Source organism: Abramis brama (assembly GCF_963993115.1).
Source record: "Abramis brama genome assembly, chromosome: 14".
Classification (NCBI taxonomy): Eukaryota; Metazoa; Chordata; class Actinopteri; order Cypriniformes; family Leuciscidae; genus Abramis; species Abramis brama.
Genome location: NC_139976.1, coordinates 22070795 through 22092128, shown reverse-complemented (window position 1 = coordinate 22092128; position 21334 = coordinate 22070795). Strand labels below are relative to the sequence as shown.

General features: G+C 40.7%; 1 protein-coding gene across 1 annotated transcript in view; it reads right to left on the bottom strand.

Moving 5' to 3' along the window:
• LOC311095712 (kelch domain-containing protein 1-like) overlaps positions 1–21334 on the bottom strand; it is a 42560-nt gene that overhangs the window by 18853 nt on the left and 2373 nt on the right. Inside the window, exons 5-8 of the mRNA XM_084134392.1 lie at positions 19755–19839; positions 19575–19673; positions 19363–19437; positions 14240–14298 (exon numbers count right to left, since the gene is read on the bottom strand). Of these exons, the coding sequence (XP_083990518.1) occupies positions 14240–14298; positions 19363–19437; positions 19575–19673; positions 19755–19839 (318 nt within the window). The remainder of the gene's footprint in view (positions 1–14239; positions 14299–19362; positions 19438–19574; positions 19674–19754; positions 19840–21334) is intronic.

Sequence of the window (21334 nt, the reverse complement as noted above, 5' to 3'; positions counted from 1 at the left end):
TGCATATAGTGTATAATAAACCTTTGTGTCTTGCATTCTCTGTGTCCTCGTCCTTACAGTGTTGTGACAGTATGTTTACAGCATTAGGTGAGTTTTTTGTTTTCTTGAGAAATCTAACGCCTATCTTGCATATCTAATATTTATCCAAATGAAACAATATTAAATAAAATCACAAGAATTTAATTTAATTGAAATCGTGAAATTTGTGTCAAGCAATAATAAAAAAACATAGCTTACCAGAAATTGTACCGTGTAAACATTGTAACATGTTGTCACTAAACCTAATAAAATTCAGTTCAAGTACTAAAATGTTTTGACACAATACACTTCTGACTTAGACTCTTGTTTACTGTTAAATACTGTGTTTGTATGTGGTAATAATAGGTTTCATTGTTTGGAGCGGCTCGATCGCTTCAGTAAACGCTTCAGTAAACTTGCGCTGTGCGTTTGAAAAGCAAAACGCGCCAAACATTAGGCTTCAATCTCTTTTCATAACGTCATAACGAATGGAAACATTTTAAGTAATCCATATATTTTTCTCTAGTGTAGTGTTACTGAAGTGTTCCTTTTTAACAATTTATAGGCCGCCTGTTATAGGCTATTGTTATTATTATTTTATGCAGCCCTACACATATATGCCTACAAGGCACAACAAACCTGGTGTTCATTATATATATCGTCGCTGTCGGGCGGAATCCTCGTATTTCCAAAACCATTATTTTTCAGGAAATTAAAAAAACTGCATATTTTTTGAGTTATTAAACATTGTATCGTTAAAGTTGGTATTATAACTTATATTGCTATCATATACTGTTGTATACCAACATTAACACAACATTTCCCCAAAATCATGTTTAATCGGAGATACGAGCTTTATGACTTGGGAGCGGGGAGATACAAGGTTACGCTGTCATTGATTAGAATGGTATGGACACAGACGTCGCTGCTGCCAGCAGTGTTCATCAAAGTCTGCGGTCGCATTGAGCCTTTTGACAAGAGATAAGGCTTTAAGAGCTATTCAAATCTAATGATTGTGGTTACATACATCTTCCTAAACTCTATTTTAAACGTTTAAGAGATATGAGTGCGCAATACCAAAATACTAGGCTGTCTAAAATAGGCGGAAATTAATCTGCACACAAACAAAGTCGGCGGTCGCGTTGAGCCTTTTGACAAGAGAAAAGGCTTCAATAGTTAACCAAAGCTAACGACTGTTACATACATCTTCCTAAACTCTATTTTAAAGGTTTAAGAGCTATACGTGAAGCAGAACAAAAAACGATGAGGTAACTAGGCTGTCTAATAGGCGGAAATTTGCCTAATCTGCACGCAAACTTACCGTGGCTCACGGGCTTCCTTCTGCACCAAAGCATTACAGCAATCGATTTTTAACAAAACAAGCTTACTCAAATGTATCTAACCTAACCTAACTATTTTCACTCGTTATTGTCTAAAAAAAACAGACAGAGTTATGCAATGATAGGCTTAGCTGCTACTGGCGCCAGAAACGTTAACGTTAGACAGACCCTTTTTCTCCCATAAATAAAACCTGCTACTTGGGGTATTTTACATGCACAGTGCCAACTTCGAGTCAGTAAAATAATAATAAAAACAATAATTTAATGCTGGTATCCAAAACATTTATTTCAATTCAAGTATTATATTAGATACATTTTAAAACAATGCACACGTATAATAAGCCTAGTAATAATAAGCCTATATACGTAGACATTTAAAATATATCAATAACTCATAGTTTAACACAGATAAAATCAAAGTTAAGGCTTGCTTTAAGTGTTACTCAACGAGGATTTCTTATCATTGCGACTTTCAATCCTGAGGAGACAAAATGCCGGATTATGCCGCGTAAACTCCTGCCGCGGAGTGAAGAAGAGGTGGAGTTACGAGGATTCTTAGACAGTTTAAGTGTCCAATGGAGTTACAAGATTTGCTCTCAAGCTATTTTCAACACTTTAGATTGGTTAATAATTTGTAAAAATAACAGAACCACGTGGGGACTGACCAATAGCATCGATTTGTGGAAAAATATGAAATTGACCAAATTTGGACATACGAGGTTTCCGCCCGACAGCGACGATATACAGTATATATATTTTAACCAGAAAATTTTAACCAGAAAAATCTAAAATATATTCCCAAAATCGTGCAGCCCTATAGTTTCTCTTGATATCAGCATGTTCACAGTTGTATTGTTTTTTTTTGTTGTTTTTTTTTGTTTTTATACAGGGACCAGATGCCACTGATGAGTCCTGCTGACTTAAACATTCACATGAGTCTCTGTACATGATCAAGGTAAAATGACACACCTTGGAAATGAAAGGTATGTACTATGTTTCAGGAATGTCACAAAGGTGTGTGACTGTTCAAGTCTCTGTCTTTAGATCAGTGTGTTCAATAATGTACTTTTTTTTTTTTGTCCTTTGTAGTGTATCTTTGGATTATGTTGTGTTGTCAATAAATCCAAACAATCAAAAAGCCATTCTTTTTTAAATCTCTCATTCTTTGTGCAAGGTTCCTCATAATGATAGGGCCTGATAGCACCTGATAGGGCCATTATGTCTTTGTCTTTCTCAGGTGTGAAACACATCAATATTCACACGCCTCCTCACATAAAGCTTTCTTACACAAAACATTTCTTAAAAATTTTAAATCAATATATTGTTTTATCTGAATGAGTACGCAGGATGATTTTCACATAGTTTTGAAGCAAATATTGTAGGCTACGTGATACAATTTTCAAAAGTCTTGTGAAGAAATAATCAGAATGGGTTTCATGACTTTATGTCCATAAATGTCATTATCTCAAAACTACAAACTTGTACATACTGTCACTTGTCAGTGTATGTTTGGACTTTCGGTTTGTGTTTTGATTTGTTCCTGTTTTGCTTTTTGTTCTTTTCCTGCCACTCCTTCGTTTCCATGGTTACTGTCATTATCAGTTCAGTTGTATCACCTGTTTAGTCATCACCGTCATCTGTATCACCTGTGTTCTGTTAATCAGTGTAATCTGTGTTTGTTTTTAAGTTCTGTCTGTTCTGTCAGTCTTCGTCCGTTCACCATTATATTTAGTGTGTGTTGCTACCTGTTCTGCTGTTCTGTTTTGAATTCCTATTAAACCTTCGTTTTGGAAATATATTCTCGTCTCTGTCTACCTTCCTGCAACCACCCGTGACAGAAGATCGGACCAGTCCATATGAACGACAGGGCTATTTTTGTCGCCATTGCTCAAGAGAGCACAGAATTTTTCGCCGTCATTAGCCCCCTTGACAATGAAACACTCAAGCTGCTTTTCTGGATCGGGGCCATTTTCCACCAGGCCATCGACCTCCCAAACACTGATGGAGGGAAGCCATCAGCAGGTGTTTGGTGAGCATCGCGTCCCGATCCAGAGAACAACCACCATCACCAGCAGCCGCCGAGATCACCCTTCCAGAGTCTCGTCCCACCGAGACCATCCTTCCAGAGTCTCGTCCTGCCGAGACCACCCTTCCAGAGTCTCGTCCCGTTGAGACCACCCTTATAGAGCTTCTTCACGTCATGCCTGTCGAGCCCTCAGCAAAGATGGCCGTCGCCTCACCGCCTGAGCTCTCTGCAAAGATGGCCTCCGCCTCACCGCTTGAGCCCTCGGCAAAGATGGCCGCCGCCTCACTGCCTGAGCCCTCGGCAAAGATGGCCGTCGCCTCGCCACCTGAGCCCTCGACAAAGATGGCCGCTGCCTCACCGCCTGAGCCCTCGGCAAAGATGGCTGCTGCCTCGCTGCCTGAGTCCTCAGCCACGATGGCCGCCGACGCCACACCGCCTGAGCCTTCAGCCAGAATGGCCGCCGCCACGTCAGAGCCTGTTCCTGTCCCTAGACCTGTTCCTCCCCCAAGAAATGTATCTGTTCCTGAGCCTGTATCTGTTCCCGAGCATGAGTCTGTTCCCGAGCCTGAGCCTGAGTCTGTTCCTGAGCCTAAATCTGATCCAGAACCTGAGCCTGAATCTGTCCCAGAACCTGAGATGATTCCTGAGCCTATTCCTAAATTCCCACCCAGCCTCCCTCTCTCACCTCCCATCATAATCTCCTCATCCACGCCTCCGCTGCTTCCTGTCATCCCCTCATCTCACCCTTACTCCACCTTCAGTGAGGTGAGCTCTATGCGGGTCTGCCAGTCTCCAGCTCCATCATGGTCGGTGGATCCCCAGTCTCCGCCTCCGGCCTCCGCAACCAGGACTAAACCTCGGCCTGTCGGTCCATCCGGGTTAACCCTCTGGGGTCTAAGGTGACCTAAACTAAAAATTAAAGTTTTTGAAATAAGGCCACAAAACACATACTAAATATGTGTCCACAAGACTTTTGATTAATGGATGTTTAGAGTTTTTGCTTCAAAATGATCTGAAAATCATCCTGCCTAATCATTCACATAAAACAATACATTGATTTAAATTTTGTAAGACACTTTTTGTTTGGAAAGGCTATATGCGTGGGGGCGTGAATGATCGTGAATAATGCTGTGATTCTTTTTCCACAAATTTTGTATGCATGCAAATTGTATAATATCCAAGAAAGAATGTGAGGACAGAAAAGATGTTTACATTTTGTTTACATCTACCTTGTAAATATATTTTTTGCTATTTTATTAAAAAGGTTACAATTACAACAACAAGTACAATTTTAACAATATTTCACCCCTCTCTAGGGACGTGGAACATCACCTCACTGGCGGGGAAGGAGCCAGAGATTGTGTGTGAGGTTGAGAGGTACCGACTAGAGATAGTCGGGATCACCTCCACACACGGCTTGGGCTCTGGAACCACACTCCTTGAGAGAGGATGGACTCTTTACCACTCTGGAGTTGCCCATGGTGAGAGGCGGCGGGCTGGTGCGGGTTTGCTTATAGCCCCCCAGCTTAGCCGCCATGTGTTGGAGTTCACCCCGGTGAACGAGAGGGTCGCTTCCCTGCACATTCGGGTCGGGATAGGTCTCTCACTGTCGTGTGCGCCTACGGGCCGAACGGCAGTGCAGAGTACCCGGCCCTCTTGGGGTCTCTGGGAGGGCTGCTGGAAAGTGCTCCGACTGGGGACTCCGTCGTTCTACTGGGGGACTTCAACGCCCACGTGGGCAGCGACAGTGACACCTGGTGGGGCGTGATTGGGAGGAACGGCCCCCCTGATCTGAACCCGAGTGGTGTTCTGTTATTGGACTTCTGTGCCACCATGTTCAAGCATAAGGGTGTCCATCAGTGCATGTGGCACCAGGACACCCTAGGTCGGAGGTCGATGATCGACTTTGTGGTCGACTTTGTGTCCCTTGCAGCGTCCTGTGGAGGGTGCTCTGGGAGTATGGGATCCGGGGCCCTTTGCTAAGGGCTGTCCGGTCCCTGTACGACCGGAGTAGGAGCTTGGTTCGCATTGCCGGCAGTAAGTCAGACTTGTTCCCGGTGCATGTTGGACTCTGGCAGGGCTGCCCTTTGTCGCCGGTTCTGTTCATAATTTTATGGACAGAATTTCTAGGCACAGCCAGGGGCCGGAGGGTGTCAGGTTTGGGGATTTGGTGGATTTTTAATAGATAAAATAGTAAACTGTATATCAAACTAACCATGTCTCTAACATCTAACCTTACTTCCTTTTTCATGCCTAACATTAGGGCTGCACGATAATGGTTAAACTATTAATCACGATTATTTTGCTCAAAATTATAATCGCGATAATCATGATTATTCTCATTTAAAAAACTACAGAGAAAGAGAAGAGACAGTTAACGGTTTATATATATATATATATATATATATATATATATATATTAGGGCTGTCAATCGATTAAAAATTTTAATCGATTAATCGCATGATTGTCGTGAGTTAACTCGTGATTAATCGCATTTAATCGCACATTTTTTTATTTGTTCTAAATATACCTTAAATTAATACTTTTCAAGTTTGTAATACTCTAATCAACGTGGGCATGGATAAATATAGATGCTTTATGCAAATGTATGTTTATTATTGAAACCATAGACAATATAGAGCATGAAGACGAGACATGTTTCAGAGGTCATAGATGTTTTTTCAAAGAACTTGTTCATGTCTATTAGACACATGTAGAAAGAACAAAGAAATGCCATGTTCCCATTACTTCTCTTTCTTTGCACTGAGCAATTTACTAACAATTTTTTTTTTAGATTTTTGCATGACAGGGCAGCTCTTCTGAAAATGCTAAATGTACATTTAGCATTTATTATTACATTGTAGTTTGTCTCTCTCTGTGCCCATTTTGATGAAGCTAAATTCTCAATAAAACAGTTTTCATTGGTATATTTTACTGTTTCTGTTGTCAAACAACGGAATGAATTTGAAATTGTGACTGAAACGCGACCCAATAAACATAACCAGTTCTCCCTTCCAAGACGTTAATCTGCACAAAAATTCTGATAATCGAGCCGTCGTCTGGTGAAATCAAATACACATAAGCTAAAGACAATATCCGTGTATATTTGTAAAATTAGAGAAGCAACATAATATCTGTTTAACTGAATTAAAGCGCTGCTCCTCCGCGCGAGACGCAGAGAGAGAGGCGCGCGCGCGCGTGCTGAGAGAGCAGTACCGGCGGTACCGGTAGATTCTCAGAAACTAAATAAGGTTTGGGCGCTTTGTTGAAGGAAAAAAAATCGCTAAAGGGGTCTGCAATGTCGCTAAGTTGCCAACACGGTGTATCTCCATTTCTCCAACTAGGGGTTGGGCCACGGGTCAAACAGAAAATATGCGCTGCGTTAATCGCCCGTTAAAAAAATTAGTGCCGTTAATATGATTTTGCGTTAACGCGTTAACGCGCTAACTTTGACAGCCCTAATATATATATATATATATATAAAACAGGGTTTGAAATTAACTTTCACCCACCGGCCATTTTGGTTACAAAATTTAAGTTACCGGCCATTCAGAACTTCTACTTGAGGAGATTCCCCCCTTCCATGTAAAGAGCTTTGAGTGCCGAGAAAAGCGCTATATAAATGTAATGAATTATTATTATTATTATTCTACTAGCCAAAAAAAGAAATTTCACAGCTTATTTATATAAGGCTATATTCAAATTTGGATTTCATACATTAATTTCTTATTCAAACAAAATCCTGTCATCCAGATATCTCCACCCTTCCTCATTCATTCTCATCTTTTTTTTTTTCTTCTTTTTTTTTACCAAAAATGTGTTTTAGGTGGACAGATCAATACAGTACAAAGAACATGTAGGATGTTGTAACATATCAATGTCTTTTCTGTTAACCAAATGCTTTTTAATCTACACTATTGCTTCAATGCAAGTGAACAAGCACACCGTTATTTGTTGTGTAGTGACGTGTGTGTTCAAGTAAGCCAGAAATGCGCAGATTCTGCACAATTCACTGTTTTTAATAGATCAAGATGACTCACGAGTAGTTGCGCAAAATCCGCACAGATTTGGCTTACACAAATTTCCCCAGCAAAGTGAGTAAACATAATAACATGCCAAATTGGCCAGTGATTTGACAGCGTTACCCGCGGGTTTGGCGGGTGTTAATTTCAAACCATCAGACTTCATTTAACCAACTATGACAACTTCCTCAGACAGCAAGTCAATACAAATGTCATGATTTAACGTTAGATGAGTGCTTTGTGATGTGTCTTCACATTAGATCTTCTAAGTGACACATTTCGGTTGCAAATGGGACAAAGTACAGATCCAGATCGATCAGCAAATTCGTACTGCAAAGAAAAATTACTACTTGTTGATACACACTGAAAACGGTTAGTGGCTGTCGTTTTCAACTGATTCACATCATGAAAACTGGTAAAAACTTAAACTTCAAAAAATAGAACAGTGAAACTCATTTAGAAACAGATTTAGCCACACAAACAGCACAAGTGGCTTGTGAAGAAACAGACTGGCTGTATAACAATTTCATGCAAACAGAATATCGCTGTGGAGATCAGTGCTTTTTCCGCAGTGTAGAGCGAGCGTGCGCAGGGTTGCCAGATTGCACTGATTAAGTAAAACACTGGGCATAAAATGTAAGAGAAAAGCTCTGTTTGGGTGATTTGGGAGATTTAAGCTATTTAGATCTAGTCCAGTCATTTTAAGCCAAAATGGGGGTCAACCTTGAACAAATTGCAACAGAAGCAAACTCAACTGATTTTGTATCCTCAATATGTCCTGAGTAAGGGGAAAAAATCCCCGAAGAATCCCATTAGGGGAAATTCATACGCCTATTCATTCTTTTTCTTGCGTGAATATAGGGTAACATTTTTAACCTTTATCACCATGAAAATTACTGAGTTGATTATTTGCATCAAGACAAACAAAAAATGTATTACACGTTTTTTTTTTTTAAATGGTTTCTTAACATGAACAAACAGTGCATAGTCAATTACGTATGTGCTAATTTGCATAAATACCACAACAGATCTAAACATTGGGTATAGCCAGGTGAAAATGTCTTGTTGAATCTTGACACATAACAGTAAAATACTTAATGTTAAGGTCTGAATGGAACCCATTTAGGCTACCCATGAGCATTAATACATAGAAGCAGGAAGAAGTACTTTAGAAACCAGCCTTTATTAATTTTTAAGAGATTGGGTTTGGGGCTGGGTCCGTGGGACTGTTTCTGGGGGACGAGTCTGAGGGAAGAACAGGAGACAAGGGTAAGGAGAATGCAGAAGACAAAAGGTAAGCAAAATAAAAAGTGAATCCCCAGAAACAGTCCCACAGACCCAGCCCCAAACCCCATCTCTGCAATAATAATTAATAAAGACTAAATTTGAACCTTGTGATTAACAATGAAGTAATCATAAAAACAAAGTTTGGTTTACCTAGTAACAGAAGGGTTTGCATATGAAGAACCAATCAAATTCATATCATTTTGCCATACCTCCCTATTCTATAAAAACTGTTGTATTCGAGTTAGCTGGTGGGATTCTCAATGGAATTTGTCCAGATCCTCCGGCCTTGCTTCTTGGGAGAGATTCCCTGAGAACTGCTCGGGAAGATCTCCCAGCCGTGATTAAAGCATTTAAAGGACATTTGCTAAAGTCTGTTTGTCTATTATTCCTGCGCAGGAAGAAAGCTAGTTAGGGAAGCAAGTTAGGTAGACTTTATATTAAACGTCGATTGGAGACGGCCCAGGGAGAACGTCGATTGGAGACGTCCCCGGTAGACTATTTATTAAGCGTCGATTGGAGACGTTAGGGATCGTCGATTGGAGACGGCCAGGGAGAACGCAGATTAAAGATGTCCTCGGTAGACTTAGGTCAGATGAGATAAGACTTAGTTAGGTTTAGGGAAAAATGTACGACAGGGACCACACGATTTCGTCTCTGCTTTTTGCGGATAATGTTGTCGTGCTGGCCCCATCAGACCAGGACCTTCAGCATGCACTGGGACGGTTTGCAGCCGAGTGTGAAGCGGCTGGGATGAGAATCAGCGCCTCCAAATCAGAGGCCATGGTTCTCAGTCGGAAAAGGGTGGCTTGCCCACTTCAGGTTGGTGGAGAGTTCCTGCCTCAAGTGGAGTTCAAGTATCTTGGGGTCTTGTTCACGAGTGAGGGAAGGATGGAACGGGAGATTGACAGATGGATCGGTGCAGCTTCTGCTGTAATGCGGTCAATGTACCAGTCTGTCGTGGTAAAGAAAGAGCTGAGCCGCAAGACGAAGCTCTCGATTTACCGGTCAATCTACGTTCCTACTCTCACCTATGGTCATGAGCTGTGGGTCATGACCGAAAGGACAAGATCCCGGAATGAGCTTTCTCCGCAGTGTGGCTGGGCGATCCCTCAGAGATAGGATGAGAAGCTCGGTCACTCGGGAGAAGCTCAGAGTAGAGCCGCTGCTCCTCCACATCGAGAGGGGCCAGCTGAGGTGGCTCAGGCATCTGTTCCGGATGCCTCCTGGACGCCTTCCGGGGAAGGTGTTCCGGACGCGTCCCACCAGGAGGAGACCCCGGGGAACACCTACGACATGCTGGAGGGACTATGCCTCCCGGCTGACCTGGGAACGCCTCGGTGTCCCCCTGGAAGAGCTAGAGGAAGTGTCTAGGGAGAGGGAAGTCTGGGCATCTCTGCTTAGACTGTTACCCCCGCGACCCGGACCCGGATAAGCAGAAGAAGATGGATGGATGGACAATATTTATAAGATATGTAATCTTTCTTTGTAAAAAATATACATTTTATCATACGTATTTCAAAATTAAGGATTCATTAGTTTGAATATTGGAACAAACACTATAATAACATCTTAGTTGATAATTCAATATACCTACTTTATGTTTGACAAAACATTCCATACTATATATTTAACTTATGAGCAGAAATTGGTGAACAAAAGCTTATTTGATGTGGCAGAAGTCTTTTTTACAGTAAAAACTTTATAATCTATCCAAAATTAATCAACGAAATCTTGTCTAAACATTCATATTTCATGTGTTATATATCGTTTTTATGATTTTTTTTGTTTTGTTTATTTTGCAGTTTAATACGCTGCTTATACAAAGACAATTTATTTCAACATATTTCAGTCTATTTTTACTCATCTCAGTAATAGTATAGTAAAAGCTAAACTAGTAGATGTGTTCATGTAAAAATAACATGTTTACTAATTTAAGTGTGAGTCTAAATGAACAGCACAGATGTTACTCTGTAGTAAACAACAGTGCGCAACTGTGCCGTTCATTCATTCACACACATATTTAAACAGTCTTTTTGCAATTTACATACACTATTCCATATCGCGATTAGAACAAAGCACTTAAGAATAAAGAACTTACTATTCACAATCCTCAGCTGGATCCGTTGCTCCTCGAAGTGAAACTAAACCAGCAGTTCTGAGGTAAATTTCCCAGGATTATTATTATGATAGTATTATTTCTCACAGCATAGCAAGACGACGTAAAGTACATGATTCTTATTAAACTTGATGTGTTTTATCCAGCTGATGTGGGCGTTCACAGGTTTGTATGGATTGCCTCAGATCATCTGAGTTTGAATAGCGCGCGCTCTCAGTAGGCTTGTTCACATTAGCAGATAATGAGCTGAAATGAGAACGACTGACATCTCTCTATTTTCATACAGATTACATAAACAGAGAATATTTGTTTTCATTTTCAATTAGATCATTTAAAAGTACACACTTAAATGATTATAAAGATATATAGCTCATGCCTGGGTGAATAGTATTTGCTGAGTTTTGTGTAAGTTTAGAGACAAGCTCCAGAAAAAAAGTTCACGGGCAGAAAGCACACCCTGTTGATTTTCTTTATTTTACAAAAGCACAATGTTTTGTTTCGATTGCAAGTGGACATAAAAAAGTAGACATTTAACAGTTTATTTTTTCATATTTCTTAAGTCTGTATGACCATAAATTACGGAGTATTTTAAGTCTATTTTGCTGCTATGTGAAAAAAATCTAGCAAAACGCGCCGGCGCGTTTGCCAACCCCAGGGGGTTAAGCAGTATTTCCCTCGCCGCTCAAAGTCTAAGAAGTCTCAGAGAGGCTGGTTCCCTTGGTAAAACATTTCGATGCATGGAAAAATCTAACTAATATTTCTCCTTGGGGCCTGCGCACCATTCAAAAGGGGTACAGACTGCAGTTCGGTTTCCGCCCACCAAAATTCAACGGGCTGGTATAGACTGCAGTCGACCCAGAGCAGGGTCGGTATTGGAACAGGAAGTAAACTCCCTGCTGGTAAAGAAGGCCATAGAATGTGTTCCTCCACTGGACAGGGAGTCCGGGTTTTACAGCCGCTACTTCATAGTTCCCAAGAAGGATGGGGGGTTGCGTCCAACATTAGATCTGAGGCACTTGAATCGGTCTCTGAGGAGGTTCAGGTTCAAGATGCTCACTATTCTCATCATCGTGAACCAAATTCAATCAGAGGATTGGTTTGTCACAATAGATCTGAAGGATGCACACTTCCACATATACATCCTTCCATCTCACAGGAAGTTCCTGAGGTTTGCTTTCGGGGGCGAAGCATTCCAATATCAGGTTCTTCCTTTCGGCTTAGCTCTCTCCCCTCGCACATTTACCAAATGTATGGATGCAGCTCTAGCGCCGTTGAGGCTTCAGGGTATCAGGGTACTTAACTATATAGACGACTGGCTTATTATTATGGCCCAGTCACAAGTGCTGGCAGTTCGGCTTCGAGATGTGGTCCTTGCCCACATCCAGAGCTTGGGGTTGAGACTCAACATGAAAAAGAGTGTGTTGGCACCAGCCCAGAGAACCACGTTCCTGGGAGTGGTGTGGGACTCAGTCACGATGCGAGCACAATTGTCTCCTGCATGGATTGGGTCCATCCGCCACGGTGACCAGGATAAAGCTAGGCCAAGCCATCACTGTTAAACATTTTCAGAGAGTGTTAGGGCTCATGGCAGCAGCGTCCAACGTCATTCCATTCGGCCTGCTGCAGTGGTGATTGAAAACCAAAGGGTTTTCCCCGAGGGGGAACCCATTCCACATGATCAGGGTTACGCGCAGATGCCTTCGTTCCCCATCTATGTGGAAGAAAACTTTCTGTCCCAAGGTCCTGTGTTGGGAGTGTCATGTCGCTGGAAAGCCGTTTCGACAGAGGCCTCCCTCACAGGCTGGGGAGTGGTCACGGACGGCTGCTTTACCAGAGGGTCTATGGCAGGACCATCATTCCTCCTGGCACATAAATTGCCTAGAAATGCTAGCGGTGTTGCAAGCTCTGAGGAGTTTCCTGCCAGAGGTCACCACATTCTTGTGAGGTTAGACAATATGTCAGTGGTAGCCTATATAAATCATCAGGGGGGTTTGAGATCCCGCCCTCTATGAAGACTGGCGCATCAGATTCTCCTGTGGTCCCAGAGGAGACTGTTGTCTCTCAGAACAACATGCATCCCAGGGGATCAGAATCAGGGAGCAGACATCCTGTCGAGGTAGGGGAGGCCCGGGGAATGGAGACTCCACCCCAAGGTTTATTTGCAAACGTGGCCGAGGCTGTGCATTTCCCCCGATCACTCTGCTCCCGGGAGTTCTAGCGAGGGTCCATCGTGATGGAGTCTGTCTACTACTAGTAGCCCCGTTGTGGCCGGCCTGAGTATGGTTCTCCGACAAAATATCGCTCCTAGGGCCCTCCATGGGAGATTCCCATCAGGTGGGACATGCTGACGCAGGCATAGGGCTCAATATTTCACCTTCGGGCAGAGCTATGGAAACTGTGGGTCTGGCCCCTGAGGGGGCACAGTACCGAGAGGCCGGCCTGTCAGCAGGAGTAGTCGAGACCATACTTAGCTCCACGAGGAAATTGTCAGCCTAAAATGGAATGTTTACACCGTTTGGTATAGAGAGCGTGAGGTGGACCCAGTTAACTGCCCGGTGGCTTCAGTGCTGGAGTTTGTCCAAGATCGCTTCTCGGCTGGACTTACCCCGTCCACACTCAAGGTGTACGTGGCTGCCATTGCAGCTTTCCATGCTCCTCTGGGTGATGGGCCTCTGGGGAGACATCAGCTGGTCGTACGTTTCCTCCGTGGGGCTCGGACGATAAGACCTGCGGCTTGGGACCTGGCAGTGGTTCTCGAAGGGCTGGTCGCGGCCCCCTTCGAACCTCTGCCGGGCTATGTGCCTAAAGTGCCATCTAATGTGGCACGGCCTACAGTTCTGCTGGCTTTTCATCCTCCACTTCATGTGACAGTGGATGAAGAAAGGCTTCATTTGCTCTGCCCTGTCAGAGCTCTAAGAATTTATGTTCAGAGGTCTTCTTCATGGTGAAAGTCAGACCAGTTGCTAGTGTGTTTTGGGTCACCCAAGAAGGGGCTTCCCACGTCCAAACAAACTATCAGCAATTGGATTGTTCAGGATATATCTATGGCCTGTCAGGTGCGCAGTTTGCCTTCACCTTTGGCTGTGAGGGCTCATTCAACCAGAGGCATGACATCCTCTAGAGCCATCCTTTCAGGGGCCCCTATCCAAGAAGATGAACTGTAAACTCTCAAGGGTTGGCTTTCTAAATATATGTTGGTTATGTGTCTATTCAGAATGACTTATGAGCAGCTACCTTTTTATTTTGGGTATGTCATGTATGCATCACTTGCCAAAATTGGGGCTGACTGGTAAGGGTAACATACAGGTATTTACTTTTCCACAGCAGGCATTCTCCTTTATCTGTGCAGGAAAAGAGCTGCACTTTTTTATGCTCTTTTTTCAATGAATAACATAATCAGGTCACTCAGGAAAAAAAAACATTACTTACACTTGTGTCCATGTCCATGTCACCAAATCTAAACAATGAATGTCTATCTTCTGTGTTTCCTGTAATGACAGAAAGAATTTTCAATATTCCATGAGGGAAAAAATAAATTGATATAACCTATGTTTTATATTAACCAGAGCTTAAAGGCACACTCTACAGTGGATATAAAAAGTCTATACATCCCTGTTAAAACTCCCAAAAAGTTGTTTGTGATGTAAAAAGGAAACAAAGATAAATCATATTAGAAGTTTTGTACTCTCTGTCTATTTGGATAGGAGTATATCAGCTTGTCACATCTTGACTTGGGAATATTTCCCATAAAACATAAATCCAAACAATCAAAAAGCCATTCTTTTTTAAATATCTCCTCATTTTTTGTTCTGGTTCCCTCACAGTCCCACCTGATATGGCCATTATGTCTTTGTCTTTCCAGGTGTGAAATACATCAATATTCATGATGATTCATGCCTCCTCGCCTCGGATAGAGCTTTCTTACACAAAACATGTCTTACAAATTTTAAATCAATATATTGTTTTATCTAAATGAATGGGGAGGATGATTTTCAAATATTCTAAATTTGAAAGCAAATATTCTAGGCTACGTGATACAATTTTCAAAAGTCGTGTGAACAAATAATCAGTATGGGTTTCATGACCTTATTTCAGTGAAGTTTTTGTTTATTTTGTTTTTTCACAAACTATGCATAAACGTAATTTTCTTAAAACTACAAACTTTTACATACATGTTGCTGACATATTATTGTAGCAGAGTTTGTGCTGAATACAGTGTAATCAGACTATAGCCATGGATATATTACAAGTAACTGAAATAAGCACAAATGTCAGAGCATGTCAGAACACCTCCAGGGCCCAGAAAACACCTCAGACCCCAGAGGGTTAAAGTTTGTTAAAGGTTGCAAAACAAACATGCTCAGTCCAAAATCCACCAAACTGTAGGAAATGACCCAGCCTCTGAATTGGGACATGGTTCTGTGTGCTTATTTGTTATCATAGCAACCTTTTTTGTCCACCTATCCCTTATTATTTCAATCATTTAGTCTGTGTATATATACCCCCCGTTTATTTCAGTCTCTAGTCGGTTCTGATCTATATGTATGTGGTTTAGCTTTATATTACCATTGTAATATATTTTGTGTTATCGTTTATGATCTGTTTAGTCAATAAATACTGTTTATTGGGTTTACCTTCCTCTTTACCATGCTTGCTAACCACAAAATGTGACAACTAGACAGTTAAGTAGGCTACATAGTGCATAATATAAGTGCATAGGGTGCTTCTCAATACTTCAAATTGATGACTCCTAGTTTCCTCTGATGACTCCTAGTTTCCTCGCTAATCCATCCTCCAGTCTGTGACCTGGAAACTGATCAAAGTAAGCCATCTTGAAAGATAGAATTCTCTAATTGCACTAAAAAGAGGTGAGGAATGAGGAGTGAGGAAGCTTTCAGAGGAGCCATGAGTGAGGATGCACGGATGCACAGGTTCTTGTGGATAAGCATGTTTGTCTTTTGAATAAATGTTCTATATTTAGTGTTATATCGCTAGTAAACGTACAGTAGGACTGCAATATTTGAGGAATGTGCTTTACTGAGCGGTAAAAAGAGTGCAAATTGATCTATTAGCTGCAGATTACTGGTCACTACAGTGCACATAAAACCACATTTGAGATTAGATTTGAATCTGTTTATTAAAAAACGCTTTTGGGCATACATAGCAGTGATACTAGTTACTAAAAATGTGATAGTAATTTAATTGTTGAAAGCCATATGAAGAATACATTTATTTATTAAAATCTTTATATTTTGTTTACCTTAGGGTTACATAATTATTAGGCATACACAGCAGTCATAAATCATTACAATTCAAGTCTAATTTATTTGTTGAAACCTGAAATCCATAGAAGGAACACATCATTTTTTTATTAAACAATATTTATAATTAAATTATTAATTTTCTCTTTATTCATTAAATTGCATTATATCTACATCAAAGGCATGGCAGTCATTGTCATTCCAATTCAAGTTGTCTTATAATTGGTAAAACCTGAAAGCCAAAGAAAGAAAACATTGACATTGTTTATTTTCTTTAGACAATAATGTCACGTTTTGAGTTTGCTTGTTCACGTTTAGAGTTTGTTTTTCTGTTCTGTTCATGTTTGAGTTTCTCTGTTAATCTTCTAGTCTGTATATTAGTTCAGTTCACCTCTGTTTGGTTCTATGGCTACTTATTAAGTTCAGATGTGTCTCATTAATTAGTCTCATTAGTTACTCTTGTTTGGTGTGTATTTAAGCTGGTTTTCTTTCAGTTCTCTGTCTGTCCTCACCATTACATATGTTGGTTGTTCATTCCTGTTCCAGATATTCTCCAGTGTTTTGTAAAGTTTTGAGTTTGTTTAATAAGTTTAATAAAAAGAAGCTGCTGTATCTAGATCCTGACAATTTTCCTTTGTGCTGAAACCAGTGACCGTGACAAATATACAATATCACTCAATATTACACAATGCCTATTATTAAATACTACTACTGCTACACATTTGCTGGTGGCAATGCCATAAATGAGTCCTGTCTCGACCTTCCCTGCTCTGCCTTCTCTTATAAAATAAAAATTGTATCATAGTAAAATATACATATAGTTGCCAACAAAAGTATTCTATAGTGTAAAACATGATGAAGATTAGTGGACAAGCTGTCTCTTCATTAAATGATGAGCTATTTCCTCACAAAAGCTATTTATTCAGCATAGTGAAGCCAATGACATCCATTAAAAAAACGTCCTCTGTTCTCTTTCCCTGCTTACCACAGCGTTAGCTAATGTTGCACTTTTTTTCAGCTAAGGTTGCAAGCTTGACTTCAAGTGGCTTTGTTTAGGAGTCTCCAAAAATGAGCTGATGACCTGAATCAGCTGTGTTTGATTAAGGAGGCACGCAAAATGTGCAGTGTTGGGGGGGCTCCAGGAATGTGGTTGGGAACCCCTGTCCTATACGGAAGTCTTTCTTGTAGAAAAACCTGATGCACGTATAAATTCTCCTCCCCCATCACATCTGACACAATAATTCTTATTTATGTTTTACCTTTGCAGTTTAAATAAACCATACTGTATATCTCCCATTTTTCAACATGGCATCTTGCTTTATTATTATTTATTATGACTATCTTAACCTAAAACAACATAAGGGCTGATCCCTTGAGCTTAGCTGATGATGCTTTGAAGTGACGCTTGAGTGATCAAGAATATTCCAATATAAAATAAGATTTCCTTTAATGGAAAGTTTCCCCGCAGCTTTGGTCTGGTTTCACACTCAGCTTGATTCTATTGAACCCTGGTGCGTTTGCGGCGCATGATAGAAAACAGAACGCGGGTCAATATACTGTGGTTTTTTAAATTAATTTTATGCTATTATGCGCAGCTGAGTGAACAACATAGGTTTACTGTGTGTGTGTCGCATAAGGTGGCTTTCTGCTGCTTGCAAACGGACTCTTTTGAGGAGACAGTGGATTTCCATTAATTTGTTGCCCTGATTATGCGCAAGTACACTGCAGGCTCACTCTCGCTCGTATCCAAGATAAATCATCAACACTATCATCCCTTACATGTGTTTTATTTAACTAAATACATCATAATCAGCTAAAACGCATGCACAGATAACTTTACTTCCCGAACAAGTGTGCACCCGAGCCCGTGTTGCTCTCACATTCACGCGAACCGTGGCACAGTTTGAGGTCCGCATGATAGTGTTCACATTAGGGCTGGGGCGGTTACCGCATTACCGCAATACCGCGGTCACATGATGCCTACCGCGGGTCTGAGCTCGTCACCGTCATCACCGAAAAAAAAAAAAAAAAAAGCATTGGCCTGCACATGTGTGCACGTTGTGTCTAATTACATTGATTCTAATGACATGGATTGTGTCTAATGACATTGTGTCTTACATAAGTTTTGTTTAGAAAACCTTGAATCCATCAAAAGATGGAGCACATCCGACCTTTCGCGAGTTGGGGAGCGCAATGTTCCATGACACATAATAACATTCCATTCGTATTGACTATTAGGTCTATATGCGAGAGTACCTACAGACATCCCAAGTCTCCCAGAAGTTCCGGGAGTCTCCCGCATATTAATAGCGGCTCCATGATGCCCGCAAATTAGTTAAAATCTCCCGGAATCTAGAGCGAGCGAGCAAGAGTGCGCATGCGAGACAGAGACTGTGTTCCAAACCGTGTAGTGCGCGCACGGCAGAGAGGGAGAGGGAGCGAGAGAGAGCATCCTGATTGGCCCGTTTCGGTAAGTCAACCAATCAGTTGTCAGTGTGGGTGGGCTTTTATCTCTTCTTCTCTGACTGCGCGCGCGCCTCCCCAAGTGGACGAGGCATTTTATGCTTGACGCGCTCGCCGTATCCTATTGTTTGAAACGACAGCGGGCGACTCCATCAGGACTCAGCAGTGAGAAGAAGTAATAAGGTACACTCATGAATGTTTATTTTAGAACAACACTTTAGTACACCAAACTACAAAAGAATCGTGTAAGCAGTAAACCTTGAGATTATTAGGCTACCTGTGACATTAGAAATGTAACCTACAACTTAATTAACGTTATCTTACATACAACATTTTCATTTAGTTTTGTGAACATTTTTATAAAACATGGCTATTTAACCATATGCTTTTCAACCGCGGTAAGAAAAAATCCATACCGTCCCAGCCCTAGTTCACATTAGTGATTTTTCATGCGAACCGTGCCCCGTTCCGAACTAAACTGCCAGTGTGAAAGCACTCTAATTCTCCAGTGGTTCCCTCAAGATTTTCCTCTAGGTTTTTATAATTTTCAGTTTTCAGTTTTCAGTTTATGAGTAAAATAAGGTATGTGGTAAACATTACAATGAAATTTGGATGTTTTGCTGAAAAAGGGAGAAGAATGAGTTTTGGGCATTAGTGAACTCGGGCTAATTGTGTCAAAAGCTAGTGCCACTTGCCATACTTTCCACACCACTGCTCCATTTACCAGCGGGATTTCTTTTGTAATTTTACTATAGCACCTCTGCTCTAGGGTCTGCTTAATAAAACTGAAAATATCAGTTTGGATAGATCAAGGTTTAAAGGTCTTACCAGACCTCCACAGATATAGCCCTTATGACCTAAAGTAGCACTGGCATGTGAAGCCCGGGGTTCTGGAGTCTGGCCCTGCAAGAAGTGGATCCAGACAGCAGGAAAACAAGAAAATGTTATATTGTCATCCATCAATTTTTGTGGCTGAGACAAAAGGGGGAAAAACTCATTTGCAACATCCAATTTTTCTTAGTCTATCCTTGCTCTTTTACCTGGGTTTGTGGTTCAGTCCATGTGGCTGACTCAGGTTCAAACATATGAACCTCATTATTCCAACCCCAAAACAGGAAAAATTCTGATCCGATTGTTGCCTTTAAAGAGACGTATAGATAAAGTCCAGTTCTTCTGTAAAATATCTGTAGCTGTAAATTTATAAGATCTTTTTTGCTTACCCAGGATGCTTCATCAACCATAAAGCTCTTGGAGTTGTTGACTTCTCGGACTGTTTTGCACCCGTATCCACCGAAGTAGATGAGCCTATGAATGACACCAGATGTTTTGAAACTGACACATCATAACACCTGCTTCTAGGGCTGTGCGTTTAATCGTAATTGATTTTCGATTTTGATTTTGGAAAAACAATTAATCGACGTGAAGCGATTATTGTGCCGCTGCCGCATTCTGTCCCGCGCACCTTCCATTCCTTCACAGCAGTGCACTTTCGTTCCTCCCTAAAAGCCAAAACTTGACATCCATAAACACAGTGTTATTAAAAGCGTATTAAGCCGTGAAAAAGATACTGTTATCTAGGCGGCCTCCTGTGCGCTCCTGTCCGAGACGGGGCTTCAGATATGCGCCTGAACGGTCAAATAGTCTACACACAAATATTTTGAAATGCTGTTTAGGTAATGATCCTCGTAAACACTTTTAGTTATGTCTTAAGTGAATGTAAACACTGAGAAGGAGTGTGTGTAACAGTATATTGGGTCTGTGCAGCTCTTAAAATGACAGCAGTCTAATAAATCTGCTGCAGTCATTATTCTTAATCAAACAACAAAAGACAAAGATAAAATCACTCACTGCCTCTTGAATGAATAAACTGTAGTTTTAATAAGGATTAGTCTATATTTAATGTATACAGAAGTGTTATTTTACATTTGATTATTTAAAAATCTTTTGTAGGCTATCACTTATCTGAATACCACTGTTAGTACATCTTCCTGAAAAACCTAAAGCACTATTTATTTAATTAGTATTTTTGTTCTGTTGTATTTTTTGTCGGTTTTGTTTGTAATTTCTTTTGTTTGATCTTATTGTATTGCTGACTGTTTACTTGTCTTCTGTAACTATTTTGAGGACTTTTACTTACATTAATTAATCTAGTCAGCGATTCGTTTTTGCTGAATTATTTAAAATATTATGACATTTAAAATGACTCATATCATAAAATAAACAAATATAAAATAAAACACTGATCATATCACCCACCTATAATGGTGTTAAATAATCGTGATTTCAATATTGAGCAAAATAATCGTGATTATGATTTTTGCCATAATTGAGCAGCCCTACCAACTTCCTATTATATTACAATTATATGGTTAGTTTAATAATATTATTCACAGTTAGCATTGTTTTCCCCTTACTGTATATGGCCCCATTGGACCGGCAACCCAGTTTGGTGTTGCAATTGTTTCAAAACATAGTCCTTCAACTTTGGTGTTTGTAGTCATAATGTAAAAATCTGAGGAGGAAATTATGCAACCTATGTGTTTTATACACTGAACAGCCACAACATTAAAGACACTGACAGGTGAAGTGAATAGCATTGATTATATCATACAACATTTTGCAATATATTGAATATATTATATATTATATCAATGGCACCTGCCAAGGGGTGGGGTATATTAAATTAAGCAGAAAGCGAACAGTCAGTTCTTAAATTCCATGTGTTGGCGGTAAGAAAAATGAGAAAACAAAAAGATCTGAGTGAATTTGACAAGAGCCAAATAATGATGGCTAAATGACT